We start from the raw sequence: 20,855 nt of genomic DNA on the forward strand, positions 1-20,855 counted from the left end.
TCGTGGGCAAGCCAGTATTATTTCTTTAGAGGACTCGTCCCCAGCAGCCCTCTCCCCCGCGCTAGGTCGGGCGCTGGGTTCTAATGCTCTCACTGCAACCTGCGCGTCTCCCTGGGGTGTCCGCTCCGGCAGCGCTGGGACTCGGATCTGCGGCTTTTACTGCTCGGTGACCAGACCGGGGCCAGACAGACTCTTGGTCGAATGGATGAACGAATGAGCGGGAGCCTGCCTAGGCGTTCTACTTGCACGGCGAGGTTCGAGTCCCTGCGAGGCCCCTGGGAGAGGCGAGGGGGCCAACCTCAGAGCGCACCAGCCCGCAGTGGCCCGCGCTGGCGAGCGCGCTCGGGGAAGGGGGTGTCGGCCCAAAGTTGTTCGCTACAGATGCCGGCTGCACCGGCTGGAGCCACATCCTCTGTGGCTCGGAGAGATTCCCAGGGATTTACATAAGGCAGGGTGAGTCACACACCGTCGGGAACGGAGAAGGCGAAGGGACCAGCCCCGATCCTCGCCAGCCGGCGGCCAGAGCGCGGCGGGGGTTAGTCTGAAGTTTGCAGGCGGCCAGGCGCTGCCCTGGCGAAGGGGCCTGGCGACACCGCCACCCCCGCGAAGGCCAGGGCGCGTCCTGCCCTCCCCGCCCGACTGCAGCTCGGCGCCGCCCCCTGCGACGCCCCCCGCGCGGGGGCCGCCAGCCGGGCCTTCTCCGGGCCCCCAAGCCCCGGGCCGAGGGGGTGGGACCGCCTCCCGGCTCGGCAGGCGCCATCGCCGCTTTAAGGGGAAGAGGCGGGGAAGAGGCGGGGAGGGGCGGGGGAGGGGGCGGGAGCGGCGGCGGAGGGGGAGGGGGATCCCCGCTCCCACGTGGTCCGGCGCCTGTGAATCGCGCCCGCCGGAGGCTCTCACGGAGCAATACAAAAGCAGCTGGGAAGCGGCGGCCAGGCGAGTTCCCAGCGCCGGGCAGAGCCCCGCAGCGCCCCGCGGCCGCGATGGCGCCGAGGCGCCCGGAGCCCCGGAGCCCCCGAGCCGCCGGGCCCGCCTCGCCGCCGGGCCCCGGGCGCCCGGGCTCGGCTTGAAGCGGCGGCGGCAGCGGCGCGGCCGGGGAGCATGGGCCGGAGGATGCGGGGCGCCGCCGCCGCCTCGGGGCTCTGGCTGCTGGCGCTGGGCTCGCTGCTGGCGCTGTGGGGGGGGCTCCTGCCGCCGCGGGCCGGGCCACCCGCCTCCCGGTCGCCCGCAGACCGCCTTCCGCGGCGCCCGGCCCGCAGCAGCGGCCCGGAGCCCGCGCCTCGCTTCCCTCTGCCCCCGCCCCTGGCGCGGGACGCCCGCGGCGGCTCCCTGAAAACTTTCCGGGCGCTGCTCACCTTGGCGGCCGGCGCCGACGGCCCGTCCCGGGAGCCCCCCGGCGAGCGCAGGCGGCACGTGCCAGCCGGACGGCTCCGGCCGGAGGGGCGCGCCGCGGTGCACGGGGGCGTCTTCTGGAGCCGCGGCCTGGAGGAGCAGGTGCCCCGGGGCTTCTCGGAGGCCCAGGCGGCGGCGTGGCTCGAGGCGGCGCGCGGCGCCCGGGTGGTGGCCCTGGAGCGCGGAGGCTGCGGGCGCAGCTCCAACCGGCTGGCCCGCTTCGCCGACGGCACCCGCGCCTGCGTGCGCTACGGCATCAACCCGGAGCAGATACAGGGCGAGGCCCTGTCCTACTACCTGGCGCGCCTGCTGGGCCTCCAGCGCCACGTGCCGCCGCTGGCATTGGCCCGGGTGGAGGCTCGGGGCGCGCAGTGGGCGCAGGTGCAGGAGGAGCTGCGTGCTGCGCACTGGACCGAGGGCAGCGTGGTAAGCCTGACGCGCTGGCTGCCCAACCTCACCGACGTGGTGGTGCCCGCACCCTGGCGCTCCGAGGACGGTCATCTGCGACCCCTGCGCGCCGCTGGGGGCGAGCTGGCCAACCGCAGCCAGGCGGAGCTGGTGGACCTGGTGCAATGGACCGACTTGATCCTCTTCGACTACCTGACGGCCAACTTCGACCGGCTCGTCAGCAACCTCTTCAGCCTGCAGTGGGACCCGCGCGTCATGCAGCGCGCCACCAGCAACCTGCACCGCGGCCCGGGTGGGGCGCTGGTCTTTCTGGACAACGAGGCGGGCTTGGTGCACGGCTACCGGGTGGCAGGCATGTGGGACAAGTATAACGAGCCACTGCTGCAGTCCGTGTGCGTGTTCCGCGAGCGGACAGCGCGGCGCGTCCTGGAGCTGCACCGCGGCCAGGACGCGGCCGCCCGGCTGCTGCGCCTCTACCGGCACCACGAGCCGCGCTTCCCGGAGCTGGCCGCGCTCGCAGACCCCCACGCTCAGCTGCTGCAGCGCCGCCTCGACTTCCTCGCCAAGCACATTTTGCACTGTAAGGCCAAGTACGGCCGCCGCCCGGGGATTTAGCGTCACCCCAAGAAGAAAGAGAGAGAAAGCCCTGCCTGAGGAATGGATGATGGGGGAAGGGCCGTCGCCTCCGCCGCCCCTGGGACCAGCCGGCCAACGCCCACCAGTGGCCCAAGCGCGCAGGCGGCTACAAACTTCGCTTTCACCCACCTGCCTCTTTCTCTCAGTCCCGTGCTGTTTCCTTTAAAGCTCTGGGAGGACGAACTCACCGAGGCGAGAAGTGTAACATTCCTTCCACCCAGCCTATAAAAGGATTCTTTTCTGTGCCAGCACGGAGTTTGGATCCAAAGAAACGGGCTGCCGGATTTTGGCCCCCGGGTAGCCGTCTCTGTGGGAGATACGCCCCCATTCCTTGGCCCCCTTCATTCCCTCTCCGAAAGAGGAAAACTTCTATTTTAGCCATTGAGCTAATTCTGCGATTTCCTACCAAACGCAGCGCTGGTGGCCCCGGAGCAGGGCTGTGACATTGGCTGGTGGAGCCCCCTTCCTGTGCTCTGCCTTTGTTCCAGCTCCGTGATGGTGAGATCACTGTTAAGAGCTGGGGGAACCGCTCCGGACAGGACAAAGGGAGCAGAACCTGCAGACCCGGAGAGTTCTGCAGACCTGACAATTTGTGTGATTTGTTCCTTGCCGCCTGTCATTTTGGCCTGAAGGCTACAAACGCAGGGCCGGCTGTGTGCACTGAGTCGAATAATGAATTTCTTCTCCCGCCCCCTCCCAACCGACCAAAATTTTGACAATGATGAGGTTCAACGGAAGGAAAAATAAATTTCATGCACTTTAATTTGTTTTTATTTTAATTTTTTATTAAGAAAAACTTTTTTATTTGATAAAATTTGCCTTCTATGTATATATGTGCATAAAGTGGTGTAAATATACTAAACAAACTTATATTTCAATAAAAGGGAATTTAAAGTTTAGAGTTTAATTCCTATGGTTTTAACTGTTTGCAGTGTTTGAGGCCCTACCTGGTTTTAGAATGATCTTTAGAGTTTCTTCCTTGTGGACCTGCTTGTAAAACAAAGGATGCATATATATCCCAGCTGTGACTGTGGAACTTCTAGAATTGAAGAAAAGCAGGAGCAGACTCTGTGTCCCGCTCACTCAAATGAACCCTAGCGCTCAAAGTTTCAGAGTTCAGCTTAGAATGTGGGGGAAGGAGAGAGAGATGGAAGGAAAGTATTCTATTTCCTGGCAAATAAAACTTTGATGTAAAAGGATTTCGCTGTAATATGTTCCTATATTAATCATATGGCAAATAGAGAACCAGATGTGCAGACTAGAAAACGACAAATGCCCCCTTTTAAACTTACCTGCAGTGGTCACGTGTCGCACGTTATTTTCAGCATTGTAATTACTGTGCATCACAATGTGTACAGATAATAAGCTGAGCATATGTTGCAAACGGGTACAGAAAGCTATAAATTAATTCCTCTCTTTAATCTCCGGGTATAAATTCCATTGCTTCCAGGAGACCATAATCTCCAACATCTGGACTCATCTAGTTCTCTTAAGAGATTATACTGGTTTTTTTCCGGGTACTAATTGCGTGGTCCCCTTAGAGACTCCGTTGTGAGGCCAAGAAAGCGAGCAGTACTTTGTATATGACATTTGGACCCTTACTTCTCAGACTTCCAACTTAGGAAATATTTCTGGGTTTTCTTAAGCTCCCTTTTGACCCATGGGGACGAGGAGGAGGGTTGGTTTTGGTTTGTTTTATAACCTATTGGTGGGTTTTTTTGTTTGGTTGGGTTTTTTTTTTTTAGGAAGATTGGCCCTGAGCGAATATCCGTACCCATCTTCCTCTACTTTGTACGTGGGACACCTGCCACAGCATGGCTTGAGAAGCAGTGCAAAGGTCCGCACCCCGGATCTGAACCGGCAAACGCCAGGCCACCGAAGCAGAATGTGCAAACTTAACCACTATGCCACCTGGCTGGCCCCTACAACCTATTGGTGTTTTATCTTGGCATTTTATTTGATATCTTGGTCCAAGTGGTCTTGTCTATTATCTTCTTTTTATTTAATGACCTTTAACTCAAAGCAACTTTTGGTTACTTGAATAGTTTTTGATTTGACTTGCATTTGTAAGCCCAGGGTTTTATAGACTCATGAAGATATTAAACCTCACTCTGCGTTACCACACAGTGTGTAATTTAACTGTTTCATGCCATCCTTATGTTTTTAGTGCCTTGTGCTAAGCCAAATCTTAATGGAAAAAAAAGTCCACAAAGTATTTGTGGTGTAAGCTAAATTTTTAAATACTACAGCCACAGAATGTACTGATAATGGCAAATATATCTTTTTCAAGACATTGTTAGTGTGAAACCTCTGATAGTTACGCCTTTCAAAAAGAAACATTTTCCGTTTCTGATGATTAATAACTATATGAGATTTGCTCCCCAAATTGATGGAAGCTGCTCTAAGAAAAGGATAAATAGTCAGCAACCAGCATTTTTGCCGTGATGTTCACTGAGGAAAACGATGAGCAGGGTTATAAGTTTCACGGGTTGCACCGGAAATGCACCGACTCCCGTGTAACTTCAACACTAGTGTGTTCTGGGCCGGCAGCATTCTCTGCATTCCTCCTAAACTTCAGTTCCAAGCCCAGACTTGACCGTGGTTAACCCAGAGCAAGAAACTAAGCCTTATTTAAATGGCTCTTCTCAGATTCTTTAGTGAACCAATCTGCCTGTTCAAGAAATAAGTTTAATTACATGGTGGAGTTGTTAAGGGAACCAAGACTTGATTAGAGAGAGCAAGTTTAACTGTCGCTGTTCCTGTGGATGCTCCGTGGGCTGTGGCTGGAAAGAGCAATTAAAGTTTTGCCGTGGTCAGTGAGTACAGCTAGGGCCAAGTCATTTTTCAGATGATGAAAAAAAAGCCTTTCAGGCTGCAGCCTAATGTGGAAAGAGTAAGGGCTTCTACAGGCAGACTACATTCTGAATTCTGTCCTTCACTTACAGTTTCAACAAGTCATTTAACGTTTATCTGTGAAATGGAGAGTCCATCAGAGTGTTGTGGGATTTAAATGTTAACATAAAGCATAAGGCACATAATACATATTACCAAAAAAAACCTCACTTCTTACTCGTCTTCGAAACAAACTCTTGCCTTACTTACACTTCAGTAAACTTCTACTAATTTTCATCAAGGCCAAATCCAGCAGTTTCCAAGATCAGGTTCAGTTGTGAAGCGTAGTAATAAACTAGTTCAATGATTATTGAGGTTCCCCTCTTCCACTAAAGCAGTGGGTCACATGCCAAGGGCGCAGGTTTGATCTCTGTGTGGGCTCAAGTGGGTGGCTTCTGGACCCGAGCAGACGCCTGCATCAAGGCAGATCTACCATGAATACAGGAGCATGATTTGGGGAAAAAAAAAAAAAAAGGTAGATGGCTCATTGCAAATCCATCTCCGCTCTGGAAAGCATCAAAAAGTGATGAATCTTTGCAAGAAGCATGATCCTCCTCCCAATTCCTTCTGCCAAGAGAGTGCAGGCAGTTGACCTTTTCTCTCTGGAGCTGACCGTTGATTAATGCACTTTTTCAGTGACATTGTTCTAAACTCTATTAAGAATACTCACCTTCCTGTCTTCGAACCAGGAAGAAAAACAAATTATGTTAACACATCTCAACACTTCTCAACCTTCTGCCTACAACTGCAGCTAGGAGAGTCCTCTTAAGGCCTGGAGACTGATTATGTGGGTTAAAGGAGTAAATATTTGTGATGTTCTCAGAGCAGAGCCTGGCACAGAGTAAATGCAGCATAAGAGTTTGTTTATTGCTAGGGTACATCATTTTGTCCTCTAAGTCAAAACCAGAGGCACTTTGAGCCCCAGGCAAGATCCTCTTTTGTAATTTTGTTGCATCTCTGCAGTCATGGAACACTTTCTGCACGCTTAGGAACACTTTCTGCACGCTTAGGAAGACCAGCCAGAGTGCATGAGTCTGGCAGGAATTGCCAAAAGCCCACAGTTGTCAGCTGGTTGCCTTCTCCCTGAGAATGCCCTCTATGTGAGCTGTCACATGCACGGGGGGTTATTTCTCATGTGGCTCATCAGGGCGGGGAACAGTGAGCTGTGGAATTCTGCACCCTCCGAGCAACCCAGTAGTCATGGGTCATCCACGCCTGGACACTCATTATTTGTCCCTGCACACACTTGCCCGGTCCCACAGCACAGCTGATCCCATGTAGTGTAAGGTCGGTGGGAGTACTAGAGGAGAGAGGGAAGCTGGTTGACCTAGAAGCACAGGAATTGCTCCAGAAGGGAAGAGAATAGCTGCCAAGGTGTCACAGAAGCCACAGGGCAGGAGTTGACACCCACCTGCAAGCATACGTGGATCGTTAGATCTGACTCATAAGTGAATTGGGAAAGTCACTTCCCCTCTCTGGCTCCAGGTGTCTTACCTGAAACAGAAGGTGTTTGACTAGATTTCCAAATTTTTCGACCAGAACTCACAATAAGACACACACTCAACATTGTGACTCAGCGCACATACACAGACACACAACTGAAACAAAAGTTTCACAAAACAGCATGTACAACACACTTTTAACAGCCAATCCAATTTTACTCAATTCCTCCTCTTCCGCTACTTCACAATGCTATTTGTGCCCCTCTAAACCGATCTCATAACTCGTCAGCGGGGCACAGCCTACGCACTATGGAAAACACTGGATTCTGTGATGAGTAAGCTCCCTTCCAGCTCTAAGATTCCAGGGAAATTCCATTTATGACCAGTTTAACACCTATGACAATTTTTTCCCCAAAGTGAATGCAAACAAATTTCAATTTTGTATACTCTTTTAAAAACAAAAAGCTGAAGTGTTTTATTTCAAAATATGATTAGGAGAATGGTTCGAAATCTTACATAGGCTCTTTTTATAAACACCTTTAAAGTCCTCTAAATGTGGGCAGTAACTTTCGGTCTGTTCCGACCATGCATGAGCAAATGCCACGTTGTGGGGCTTGGGAGGGAGAAAGTTCCTTGCATCTCTGCCTCGACATGGCCCAAGGACGACTCAAGAGGACAGTTTCCTTTCAGTATATTCATAAAGATCAGATGCAGGAGTCATAATTTTTTAATGTGACTGTTTTACCAATTTCTTTTTCTGTGTCCTGCTGTGGGGGAAACTGCATTAATAAACTATGTCTCAATGCTGCCTCGCTGGAATTTTTTTCTCTGCAGGACTCCACCAAATATAGCTGAAGGAATGCTCATTTTGTTTATCTTTTCAACTTTCTTTCCATTTTGGATATGTCTTCTTGACACTTTTGAAATTTTTCCCTTAAGGGTACCTTAATATATTTTTTTAGGGGAATAGAGAACTAATTGTTCGTTGAGTAACAACAACAACAACAAAAAAGAACTCTTTTTTCCCCTGTCTTTGGTGCCATATGGCATCTTTTACAGTTTTAACAGTTATTTTACACCCTATCCAGGAAAATTAAATAGCTTATGGGACTGGCATTTTTCCAGCACTAGCTCACAGATTTTACTTTGCTGAGAAATTGTGGGTTAATAATAGAGAAATGTCACTTTTAATTTGATGGTCCTACATTATGCATTTGTCTCCGCCTGTTTACACCTTCCCCTCAGTGATTTGTTTTAATGCTCATTAAAGACTTTCTTCCCATCCTACAAACAGCCTGGAGAAGCAAGGCGAGTGGGGAATGACCGTGGCCATGATCTTTTTTCTAATTTTTATTTTTTAGTTTTGATACAATATACAGAAGATAAAATTTGCCATTTTAACCGTTTGTAAGTGTACAATTCAGTGATATACTATCAACGTTGTACAGCCATACCGCTATTTCCAAAAATTTTCATCACCCCAAATAAAAACTCTGTCAACATTAAGTAATAATTCCCCATTCCTCCCTTCCCCCAGCTTCTGGTAACTTCTAATTTACCTTGCCTCTTTGTGAATTTGCCTGTTCTAGACATTCCATATGAGTGGAATCGCTTACTCGTTGTCCTTTTGCGTCTGGCTTAGCCATGATCTTGGTCATGGAGGCAATATGATAGCATGTAAGCGATACCATTTGGGAACTGGAAAAACTGTATTTGAGTCTAATTTCCACATTTAATAGCCCTGGACTTTCAGACCAATTGATGTCCTCATTTTCCTCATCTGGAAAGCAATGGGAAGACTAGGTGTTCTCTAGAATCCCCTTCGACTCTAGAAGAATGCCATGTTTTTATGTACAGCAATGCTGCAAATAAATTCCATCCCTAAGTTCTAGTTTCTTTTCTCTACTTGAAGATTCAAGAACTTTTTAGGTGCCTCCTAAAAAGTCCCAGGTCATGTGCTAGGCATTGTGGATTCAGTGGTGAGCAAGATAGGTAAGGTACCTGCCAGCAAGAAGCTAGTGGGGAAGATGGGAGATTACGTAGCAGAAACAATGTGTGCTCAATGTGTGCTCAGTGCTCCGGCAGAGGAAGTCCTGTGGGACTGTGTAGCAGGGCTTCAAAAGCTTGTCTAGGGGGAGGTCAAGGAGGGCTTACAAATTGGCTTTGTGCTTATCCTTGAATTTTAGGAAAGTCTTGAAGAAAAGGAAGCTACAAAAAGACAGGTTTCTGTAGTAGTTCTGAAGATGTCAGGCTGACAAGCCCACAGGAAGGCGTGATCTCCGTGGCTGGTCCTGGAGAGCAGGTGTTCCAGAGGCAAAGGCTGCCCGTTGGTAATCTGCCACAAGTGATTCCTTTTAACAACCTCTCCCCATGGTGGGCTTGAAGCTTCTCTGCAGCAAGGATCCACCTGCTTTCTGCATGACGATATGCACTTAAATATTAATCCCCCTGAGGGCGGGTTCATGGGAGGGGTTATGCTACAGGAATTCATATCATAGGGAATTACTTCTGTCAATAATATTAATAACTCCCTTTTGGGGAACATTTACTAACAAACAAGCCTTTGTGGAGGCATTTTTGAGGGTTGTTATGGAATTAGCAGTGATAACTATGGATTGAATATTTATTTTACAGATGTGGAAACTAAGGCTCAAAAGTTTAAGTAAACTTCCCACAGGGCTGGAAGAGGTGGGGCTGTGGCTTGAAGACAGATCTGTCTAATTGCAAAGAGTAGTTGATACTTTTTCTTTTTTGTCTTCCTTTCTTCTATTTTTAAATATTAGTGTTTTCTAATTGGTTTCTTTTGAGATCTTCTCTTTGTCTTTGTTGTCTTGTAATTTCATTATGATGTATTCAGATGTGGATTTATTTTTGTTTTTCTCCAATAGGAACTTGGTGTGTTTCTTAAATCTGAGTCCTTTCTTTATCAGTCTAGAAAAGTTCTCAGTCATTATCACTTCAAATATTTTCTCTCTCTTAGTCTTTCTATTCTCTATTTCTAGAAATATTATTGAGCATATGTTAGGTCATCTCTTTCTATCATCCATGGCCCACGTCCTCTTATATATTTCCCATCTCTTAATCTTTCTATGCTGCCCTCTGGGTAATTTCCCCAGATCTGTCTTCTAGTTCACTAATTCTCTCTCCAACAATGTCTAGGCTACTGTTTTATCCATCCCTGATGTTTTGTTTTGTCTTTTTAAATTCTATGACTATATTTTTATTCCCAACAGTCATATTTGGTTCTTTTTTAAAGAGACTTTCTTTTTTAGAGCAATTTTAGGTTCATTGCAAAATTCCAACAGAAGGTACAGAGATTTTCCATATACCCCTTGCCCCGACACATGCATAGCCTCCCATTTATCAACATTTCCAAACCAGAATTTCCCATCAGACATTTCCCACCAGAGTGGCTCATTTGTTACAATGGACAAACCCACGTTAACACATCATTAGCATCCAAAGTCCATGTTTAAGTTAAGGATCCCTCTTGATGCTGTTCATCCTATGGATTTGGACAAATGTATAATGACATGTATCCACTATTCTAGTATCTTATAGGGTAGTTTCACTCCCCTAAAAATACTCTATATTCCACCTATTCATTCCTCCCTCCTCCCTAACCCCTGGCAACTACTGATCATTTTATGTCTCCATAGTTTTGACTTTTCCAGAATGTCACATAGTTGGAATGATACAGTATGTAGCCTTTTAAGATTGGCTTATTTCACTTAGTAATATGCATTTAAGTTTCTTCCATGTCTTTTCATGGCTCGATAGCTCATTTCTTTTTCATGTTGGAAAATAATATTCCACTGTCTGAATGTGCCACACATTATTTATCCATTCACCTATTGAAGAGCATCTTGGTTTCTTCTAAGTTTGGGCAGTTATGAATAAAGCTGCCTTAAACATTTGTGTGTAGATTTTTGTGTGGACGTAAGTTTTCAACTCCTTTGGGTAAATACCAAGGAGTGCAATTGCTGGGTCATATAGTAAGATTATGTTTACTTTTGTAAGAAACCGACAAACTGTCTTCTAAAGTAGTATTTGGTTCTTTTTCAAAACTTCCTAGTCATTTTTATATTTTCTTCTTTTCTCATCTTTTCAAGATGTACTCAATTTGGCATATTGGATCACTTAAAAATGTGTATCTGATTGCTCTAGCATCTGGCATCCTGGGGTGGTCTCATCCCTCTGTTTGCGTGTTTCCTGACTTTTGCACATGTGAGTTGCCAGGTGAAATACAGGACACCCAACTGACTTTAAATTTTACATAAACAATGAATAATTTTTTAGTGTAAGTATGTTGCATGTAATATTTGAGATATGCCTTATTAAAAATTATTTTTTATCTAAAATTCAAAGTTACCTGGCTGTCTCGTTTTGGCATCTGACCCACAGATGCTTTGTATTTTGTAATTTTGGATTGTAAGCTTATGTTCATCCAGCTTTCATCTGTGACACTCCCATTTTTGGGGGGTTGAAGATATGTCCTTCCCAGGAAGTTTTCATTTCTTTGGATCAGGCACTCCAGGGTTAAAAGCAAAACTGACTCACTTTTCTGTTAACTATTTTGCCTGAAAGTTGAGGTTCTAGAAGGTAGTGTAAATTCAAATACTAAACATGTATGATGACAGGAGGAGTCTTCCCAGAGACTTTCATTTCCCCCAAGCAGAGTTCAGTCTAGGACAGTCAATCCTCTCTCATATCTCTTTGTTAGAAGGATGGAATTTTCCTTTGAGGGTCTTAGTTTTACGGAGGGTCTTGGAAAGATCCAAAGCTGTGCCACCTTCCCAGATGAGGAACATTAAACCGAAATCACCTGATTACGGAGATCGGACACACACACGCACACACACACACACACACAATCAGGGCAGCCCTAGTTTCAGTTCACACTTATCACTCTGATTTTGATTCTCTCTTTGTTTTAGACCCCTGGGGGTCTTCCTTACATTTTTATGAGCTCAGCTATGCATTTAAAGATATGTTTGTTATATTTTATAAAACACTTATAGATGTTTTATAGAGGGAAGGTTTTTAGGTCATACAGTTTGCCTTATTGGTGGAAACAAAGTCCACCTGAGCTCTTTCTAAACCCTGCTATCAAATCCTGCTTGCAATAAGCTGGCCTTACTGGAGGATGAGATGCCCTATTTGGTTATTCAGAGAGATTTTCCCACAGTGGAGACATTTACTTTAATAGGATTTGACCTGAAATAATCTATGAAACGAGTGACCCAGGAGCCAATAACAAATTCTGTTCTGTTTGCCTCTAGCAAGTTTAAGATATAAGCCAGGAAAATGATTAAAAAGGAAGAAAGGAAAAGATTAGGACCAAGAGGGAAGGGGAATGGGGAGAGATTGTTAATAGGAATCACTTGTGGCAGATTGCCAACGGCAGCCTCTGCCTCTGGAACACCTGGCCTTCAAGTTCACCTTCAGTCAGCATCAGAGCCAGCAAAAGTGATGCCACATTGCAGGCAAAGGAGCCAGCGCCTCTGCAGGTTACATTTAGGATTAAAGAAAGGTCAAGTCACTTCAGGGAAGATTACTTTCCATCTGCAGTCAGCTTCCTGACTCCTCCGCAGCTCCCAACTAGGCAAAGTCCGGCCATCACAGCTTTGTCTTTGGCTCCTCGACACTGAAGACCACACTCTGCCAACTTTGTGAAGAAAACAAAGCCTTTGCCATCACACAAGAATCTCAACTTTGCATTTCTAGGGGCAGCTCATTCGGTTTCGTCACTTAGTGAGAGCATCTCTAGTGACCCATTAGTAACATCAAAAATGCTAAGGAAGGAAGAGGTTAAGCATCTTTGACTTCTCAAGGCATCAAGCTAAGAAAAGATGTCCAAAAAAAGTTGCTTAGCGGCTCTCTTCTCCTCCATCTGTTTGCGGTTGAGATCCAAGCAAACTCTCCCTAAAATATAACATTAATGACCCAACTCCACAGAAGTGTGTCTCTTTTCTGATGCCACGATTCTGGCTGCATGACTCATACTATACAAATTATTGTAATGCCTCTAGATTTAGCAACTCAGAAGTTGGTGTTCCATGTGAAATCCCCACTGGGTTATTTTCAAGTAATTACTCATGGCCCAGGTATGTGCAGCACATATCAGTACAGTTCTGTTGGTTATTAGACTATTGAAATACTTCCAGCTTGGTTGATAAATGCCTACTGCTCAGAGTTCCCAGAGTGCCTCTCTCACTTTCCCAAGCACCCCAGCCCTTCTCCTGAACAATACCCCACACCTTCTCATGATCCAGCAACTAACAGGTTAACACCTGGAACAGCAGGAAGTCTCTTGGACCCGTGCCCAGCACAAAGACCAAGAGTACATTCTGATTACTCCTTATATAATTTAAATAACATCCCCTGGACATAAGGTATAATGGTACAAATTCCTCAAACAGTGGAGTTGTCATCCTAAGCCCTATCTTTGGTTCCCCTGCTTTATTCAAAGCCTTCATTTATCTGGCAAGCAGACATTGGGCATCTATTCATTTCACAGATATTTCCTGGCTACTTACTTTGGTTCAGGCACTGTGTTAGGTGGTGAGGACAGGTCAGAAACTAGAGAGACAAAGTTTCCGATCTCTGGAGTGTAGAGTCTCATAGAGGAGACAGACATTAAGCAAATCATTACTGTAATAAATGGGATGACAGGAAAATACATGGACCTGTGAGAGTGTTAATAGGGAACCACCTCACTTTGGAGGCTGAGGGATGCGGCATTTAAACAAGAGCAATGAGTGGAAGCCAGCCAGCATAAAGGGGAAAAGAAGGAATGGAAAGCATTTCAGTCAGAAGGAATTGCATGTTTGAGAGAAGGAGCTTGCTGTTCAGAAATGAAAGGCCAGTGGGATTGAAGAGTGGTTCCAGAAGGAGAATGGCAGGATGTGAGGCTGCCAAGGTAAGCAGACACCTGCTGAGTGCCAGCCCCAGAGGGCAGGAGATGCACAGCATGGCCTTGCCCCTTGGGAGACACTACAGCATGGTGGTCAAGGGCTCGGTTCCAGAGGGTGACTCTCTGGGTTCCAAGCCTGGCTCCCTTTTTTGGCTCTGTGCCCTTGGGCATTTATTTATGCTGTCTGATCTTCAGCTTCCTCATCTGAAAATAAGGATAATAAGACCTACCTCTTATGAGTTAACATGTAAAACACTTAGAAAAACAGCTAGCACACAGTATGGAAATAGGAAATATGAGGAATTGACCGCTAGGACACAAGAAAGAAGTAAAGACACAGACAGGTGAAGTGGCTTCTTTTCTACCCATTTCCACCCACTTCAAGGGTGTTATACAGTGAACTGGTCTGTGTTTAATAATCCCATTTAAAGACATCCAACGTTTTCTGTGTTGTCGTCACATCAATAATTCACGAGCTTACTTGTTGACACCTTCTCATGACCCCACTCTATCAAAAGCAGGTCCCGTACATCTTTGGGGGTTCGCTACTGACTCTTCCCTGAGCCAGTCTCTTAGCATATTCCTCAAAAGAAAAGCCACGGAGACCTGCTGATAAAGGAAGATCATCCAGACAGTGTCAAAGAAACGAGGCCACATCTACAGAGTTGTTAAAAAAGAAAAAAAGAAAAAAAGAACATCAAAGGGGATTAAATCACCTTTCTGAAATCAATCACAATGAGGAATAGAAGGAAAAAGAAAATCCAACTAGAAAAGGCACACAAAGGACCAGCAGCACTTCTGACAGGTTTACAAAAGACTTTCCGGAGCGCTTGGTTGGTGCCTGTAGAAATGAACAGGGCCCTAGGAGGAAACAAATCGCCCTCGGACGCCATCCCAAGATTACAGATCCCTGGGATTCTGTGAAGCCGTCATCAAAACCATCATCCCATTAATCACCTGGGCAGGAATGGGGGAAATTGGAGGTGAAAAAGGCTGATTGAGTTCTTAAGTCTTTCCCCAGAGTATGCCACATGGAGATCACTCTGCAAAGTACGCTCTCATGACCTCAATAAACTTTGGGATTATTCAAACTAAAGGCAGGGATCTCTTCCTTTGAGGTTATCATTTTCTGCAGTCTGGTGGGCCTTGGAGTTTTTCCACTGATCTGTGCTGCCACCACATTCTGTGAAAGACCATGCTGGTGAAGTTCAGTTGGCATGACCATCCCCTTTGCAGAAAGGAACCACAAACATTTTCCACCAGGAGGCCCAAGAAGGTGGAGTGAACATTTGTCATGGTTGTGGCCACCCAGCACCCATTTCTTCAAGAGCATCTGGTTTACTTTGGGAAATGATTCTGTTATGGGTCATTTTGTTCAGTTCTAATCTAGATGGCTTCACAGTCGATAAGTGGACATTTGATCTAAATGCAATTAATTGGATTCTCCCTCCTAAGACTTTGCTTCTTAAGCAAGAAAAAATAAAAAATTTAAAGCCTGTTTATTCCAGCTAGTGAGACAGCCAAGGAGTTCCTGCTACCAGAATTTTCTGCAGCTGCCTGGGACCTGTCTATTCCAAGCCACCTACTTCAGACGTCCTTTCAAGTTTGTGAGCATATCATTTCCTACCATTAAATTCCCCTTTGGCTTATGTTTACTAGAGTTTGTTTCTGTTGCTTCCAATTAAACATCCCTGACTAAAAGAGAATATTCAAAAAGTAGGAGGGGTAGAAATGATGTCTGGAGAGATTCTCCAACGACAGAGATCTTACCTAATGCATTGTCACAGGGATAGATGAGGATGAAGACTACGGGGCCGGGGGAGGAAGAGCATCTGCCTCTCCCCATCAACTTGATTGGGTGGTGGCCTTTGGTCTGCTGGGATCCCTGTTCTCACCTGGCCCTGGAGTGTTGGAAAGGCAGGCTCAGGGCATCATGGTTTCCCTTGTGCTCGGTAGTGTGTTGGTAAATGTTCAACAATAGGGTTTGGTTAGGGAGAGGGGAGAGGGGCTGATGTGTAACGTTTGCCAATTTCCATGGTGTAAATGCTCCCAATTTCAAGCTACCGATGTGCTGTCACTGGTCGCAGAGTCCAGAAGAGCTGTGCGCCGTCCGCTCTCCTAAGCCAGCGTGAGCCAGCTCCGCCTCTACCCTCTAATTGTGGCAGCTGCATAGGAAAGCTTCTGGGTAATAACAACGGCTAACATCTAGTCAGCACTTGACCGTGTGTGAGGCAGCATTCTAGGCACTGCACATGTGTTATCTCATTTAATTTAATCACAACCTCTGAGACAGGTACGGGTCTTATCCCCATTTTACAGATCAGGAAACTGAAATACGAAGAGAACACGAAATTGGTCAAAACCGTAAGGCTTAGGGGTTGAGGTGCCGTGATTTGATCCCTGGTAATTGACTCCAGAGGATCTCGCTTCACCATGACACCAAGCTCACGGAGGGAATCGGATTACGAAAGGCTTCTGCCCTGCAGAGCGTGGGAGGGGGCATCAGACCCAAACATTCCGGCAGGAATGGCAGTGACAACATCCCAGGTAAAGTCAACGTGGATGTTCTTCTTTTTGAATTCAAATCTTATTTTCTATATGCCCATTCTGATGATTTATGCCTCATCTACCATCAAAGGGATAGAAGGTGCTTGAAACGGTAATACCTACACTGATTGATCACTTACTCTCAACCACTTCCTTGTCCTAGATTTTATCTCATCTTCACAACAATCCCTTAAAGATAGGGGTTATCCCACCCACTTTGCAGATGGGGAAACTAAGGCTCAACCAAAGCCCATGTTGCTAGGAAGTGGCCAAAGCAAGGGAGATTTTAAAAAATCCTCTTCATTGCATTGATGAGGAAATAGGCACAGAGAGGTTGAGTCTCTTGCCCCCTGCCGTAATTTGTGCTGGTGCGAGTGCCAGTCATCTGCTGCCGAAGCCCCTGGTCATCACACCTTCCCAGTGACTTCTCTCTCTAAGCAGACGCCCTGGTAACGCAGCCAGAAGTGCTTTCCTAGAAAACCCTGTCTGGGAGCCTTAGGAAGGCAACTCTGCCAAGTGCCCGTAGGCGGGCCAGCTGCAATTGCATGGCTCAGAGGGCTCCCTCCTAATCATTTGCTTGTGACGACTCACCTCCTGCCGTTTGTGCATGATCCACTAAGTTAACGCTCCTCTCTGAAAAGCTCACCTCTCTGCTCAGATCAGCAACAGGTTAAAAGCAACATCAAAAGGATAATGAGTTTGGTTTCTGAATGGTGGTGACTTCTGATCTTCTCCTGCCCTTTCCCATGGGGACTGGGCTGGATGATGAGGTGAGTAACCGGAGTGCAGGATTCTCCTTGTGTGTGATGCTAGAGCTGGTTTTTTTAGATACGGACTAACCCAACCTGACTGCCTTGACAGGTGCGATATGGATGAGGTGCTCCTGTTATTGGTGATAATGAGACTTTTCAGTATCTGTCAGTCTCAGAATAATTGATGTCATCAAGTGACTGGCAGCTTCTCGGCTAACTTACTGCTCAGAGGCAGGGCTGCTGAAACATCGAGGAAGTTTTGAGGAAGTCACTGATCTGGTTGGGGAAGGGTTAACACATCCCAAAGTACCTGCCTTAGCTCTTCCAGCAGAGAGAGAAGGGGGTGGGGTGGGGGTGGGATATGTGTCACATTCAGACACATATCCATAGCAAAACAGTGGAGGAACAGTTTTAAACCATATTGTTCCCCGATCTGGTTTGCATACTAATATCTCTCAGATTACTTTCCTCTGCTCTGGCAATCTGTCACCTGTAACTGGGGAGGAAAGGCAGGCAACAGAGAGCCTACACACCTGAGTACATGCTCTTCTTTCTATGGGGCTGCGTCTTAGGGCCTTGAACTAATTTGGGGACCAATGATGGGGCAGTCCTGCGGGAGCACCTGAGAATCCCCCCCGCCCCGCACACCTCTCAACACCTCTTTTACTCCAAATAATGCATACAAAAGACACTCAGCCTCAAAAAATTAAACATAGAATTACCATAAGATTAAGCAATCCCCCTTTTAGGAATATACCCAAAAGAGCTGAAAGAAGGGATTGTACACTCATGTTCATAGCAGCATTATTCACAATAACCAAAAGGTGGAAACAACCCAAATGTCTACTGAAGGATGAATAGATGAACCATTTGTGGTATAGACATATGATGGAATATTATTCAGCCTTAAAAAGGAATGAGTTCTGGCACATGCTACAATATGGATGAAACTTGAAGACATGATGCTAAGTGAAAGAAGGCAGACACAAAAAGACAAATATCGTGTGACTCCACGTATATGAGGTCCCTAGAATAGTCAAGTTCATAGAGATGGAAAGCGGAATGGTGGTTGCCAGGGACTGGAGAGGGGGGGAATGGAGAGTTGCTGTTTAATGGTACAGAGTTTTAGTTGGGAAGATGAAAAGGTTCTGGAAATGGATGGTAGTGATGGTTGCACAACAGTGTCGATGTACTTAATGCACTTTAAAATGATGAAAATGGTAAGTGTTGCGTTACGTATATTTTACCACAATTAAAAAGAAGGACGCTCGGCGCACTGCCTGTGGGCAGAGGACTTACAGAGCTCGGGTGTGCGCCGTCGTAGTCTGCCAAGTGCCCCGCAGATGTCAGTTGCCTTTCCTAATTAATCTTCAGGGAGGTGTCTTCAGCCTCTTTGGCGGCGGAGGAACTGAGGTTCAGAGAGATAGACCATGTGGCCAGGTTCCACTGCAGGGACAGAGGGAGGATTTCAACACTGACCTGCCTGTCATCAAATGCGGCACAATTTACACCCTTCAAAACACGCAAAATACGTACCCCTCTTTCAGGGTATTCACATGCCAGACCGTCAGATGAAGCTGCTCTCTGAAACGTGGGAGATCCAAACTGGGAAATACTTTAGAATTCGTCCTTAGAAGTCAACTTATAATTCACGGAGCTAGCATATACAGATGCTCTGATAACAGCTAAGTGGAGGGAGACCTGGAGAATTTCCCTAATAAAGATGCAACTGTCTGTCATGTGTGGCTTTGGTTGGCTTAGAGAAATAGAATCACGGGATTCAAAGCATTCCACTGCAATCAAGAGGGCCTTGCCTGAACTGCATTGGTAATAACCACTAACCACTGATTGTTTTTCTAAACCCACTTGGAATAACTTACTTATTCCTGGGCGGGTCTTGGTTTGAAATGGTAATGATGTGTCAGTCTCACCATGCTTTTCTTATAGGAAGATTTTGGGGATGTGTGCTTTTCCCAGGTATAGATGCCACCCCTAGTATTCCTATTAGATTGTACGTTATAATCAAAGCCAGGCAGGTTGGCTCAGTGGTTAGGATCGTGGGCTCTGGGGTCTTAATGCTGGCGCACCAATTCTGGCTGTACCACTTACTGGTTATATGACCTTGGGCAAGTTACTTTGCTTCTCTGTGCCTCAGTTTCCTCATCTGTGATATGGGGATAACAACAGTACACACTTCATTGGCTTATTGTGAGATTTAATGTCTTTGAATACATTGATGCATCTTTTTCCCCAAAGCCCAGAGCTATAGAAAAGGTCTGAGATCGTCTATCTTTAGAAGTGCGCCCATTACTATTTCAGGAGAGGGAGAGGCAGGGACTGGCAGTGGGGGAAAGGTGGCTTTGAACCAAGTATAAGCATCACACATTCTCCTCTGGTACCAATTACTGTGATAAATTGAAGGTGACAAGTTATTTTATGACATAAATGCAAATCAGCGCTCACTTGGCTGTTATTTTCCAATGCCCTGGCACTTTAATGGTCCCCATAAGTTTGCTTCACTTGCAGCAAGTATCGGTATGTTCGCAGTCAGCCGGAGAATTTACTTTTGGGGGGGAGTGCAATGAACTGAGCCCACCGGCTGACTTAGAAAAATGATCACATTCCCATCCACAGATTATTCACAAAGCTAGTTAGCATTTGAGCCTTTGTGGGTGAAATAACACAATAAATAGAGATTTGTCAAAAGGGCGCATTTCCACCTGCCAGACTTGACTCTAACTATTAGGCATTCACACATTTCTGGGTGCATGTGTGTTTATGCGTGTTTATTAGGAAAACAAAAACCTGTCCTCAAATGTAACATTCCCTGCAAGTCACAAGGGGTTGAGACCTTCTCGTGCAACACCAAATGTTTGGGGAGAGGAGGATGGCTTCCTGTCTGTTGAGCCAGTAAAGCTTCTATAAACCTGAAACTAATGCCGGTGATTTCAACATGAAAGGAGACAAAGAGGAGAGAAGCACACTATTTGTTGCTTTTCACCATTGAAGTTGATTTCTTGTCCTGCCAGTTCCGCTGGCCTGTCGTCTCTTCTCTTTTGATGTTGATGGGGGGAAAAAAGCAAAAAAGTTTAAAAGAAGAAAGAAAACAAAACCAAAGAGATAGGCAGCATTGTCACTATAGACAGAACTGCCCCTCCCCACCTGCCGCTCCGGGCATGTGGGCATCAACAGGCTGTGGAAGCTGATAACTTCAGAGAGACAGCCCCTAATTGTTAAAAGCCCTTTTATTAGGGCATAAAGATAATCACAGAATTAAGTCATTAGGAGTCGTAATAAGGACACTGGTGCACAAAATGAAATGTGATGCCCAATGTCACCCTTTCTCTTCTGGGGAGCTCATGGCTGAATTCATTCATTTATTTATTAACCAAATATTTAGTGAGACCAACTACCCTGGTCCTGCCAGTAAGCCACCAAAAGGTCTTACATTCTCAAGGCAGATGGCTTTTTTTCCCTACTTCATCCCAAGAATTGCCATTTGACTGTGTGCATGAGTGTGTGTGTGTGTACACAGTTTATATACTGAGATGCAAGCAGCATGCAAGGACAGGGAAGGCTGAGGAAAACGGGCAGTAAGAGACATTTTTTATGCATGCCACAGAGCAAGGAGTCTTTCTCCCAATCAACGCCTTTCCTGAAGTGCACTGCCTTCGGGAATGCACTTGGAGACGGTCTCGCCCCCTACCCCTCCCTCCAACTTGAAACCTGACATTGCTTCACATGAAATGTTTAATTTCCCATTGTTTGAAATAAAATGGTATGTAAAGCATGTGTTGCCATGGATGCAAAATCCAACGATGCGTATAGGGTTCCTGAAGCTGGTAACTTTGGATCTGCCCAGGTAACAAGATG

General features: G+C 46.7%; 1 protein-coding gene across 1 annotated transcript; it reads left to right on the plus strand.

Moving 5' to 3' along the window:
• The first annotated feature begins 842 nt into the window (after positions 1 to 842).
• FJX1 (four-jointed box kinase 1) lies at positions 843 to 4,611 on the plus strand. The gene has a single exon (XM_014851083.3). The coding sequence runs from the start codon at positions 1,099 to 1,101 to the stop codon at positions 2,410 to 2,412; it is 1,314 nt and encodes a 437-aa protein (XP_014706569.3). The 5' UTR covers positions 843 to 1,098; the 3' UTR covers positions 2,413 to 4,611.
• Positions 4,612 to 20,855: the final 16,244 nt, after the last annotated feature.

This window comes from Equus asinus, chromosome 17 (assembly GCF_041296235.1).
Source record: "Equus asinus isolate D_3611 breed Donkey chromosome 17, EquAss-T2T_v2, whole genome shotgun sequence".
NCBI classification, from domain to species: domain Eukaryota; kingdom Metazoa; phylum Chordata; class Mammalia; order Perissodactyla; family Equidae; genus Equus; species Equus asinus.

Coding starts and splice junctions, on each gene's coding strand:
- FJX1 (XM_014851083.3), top strand. CDS start 1,099: ATGGGCCGGAGGATGCGGGGCGCCGCCGCCGCCTCGGGGCTCTGGCTG.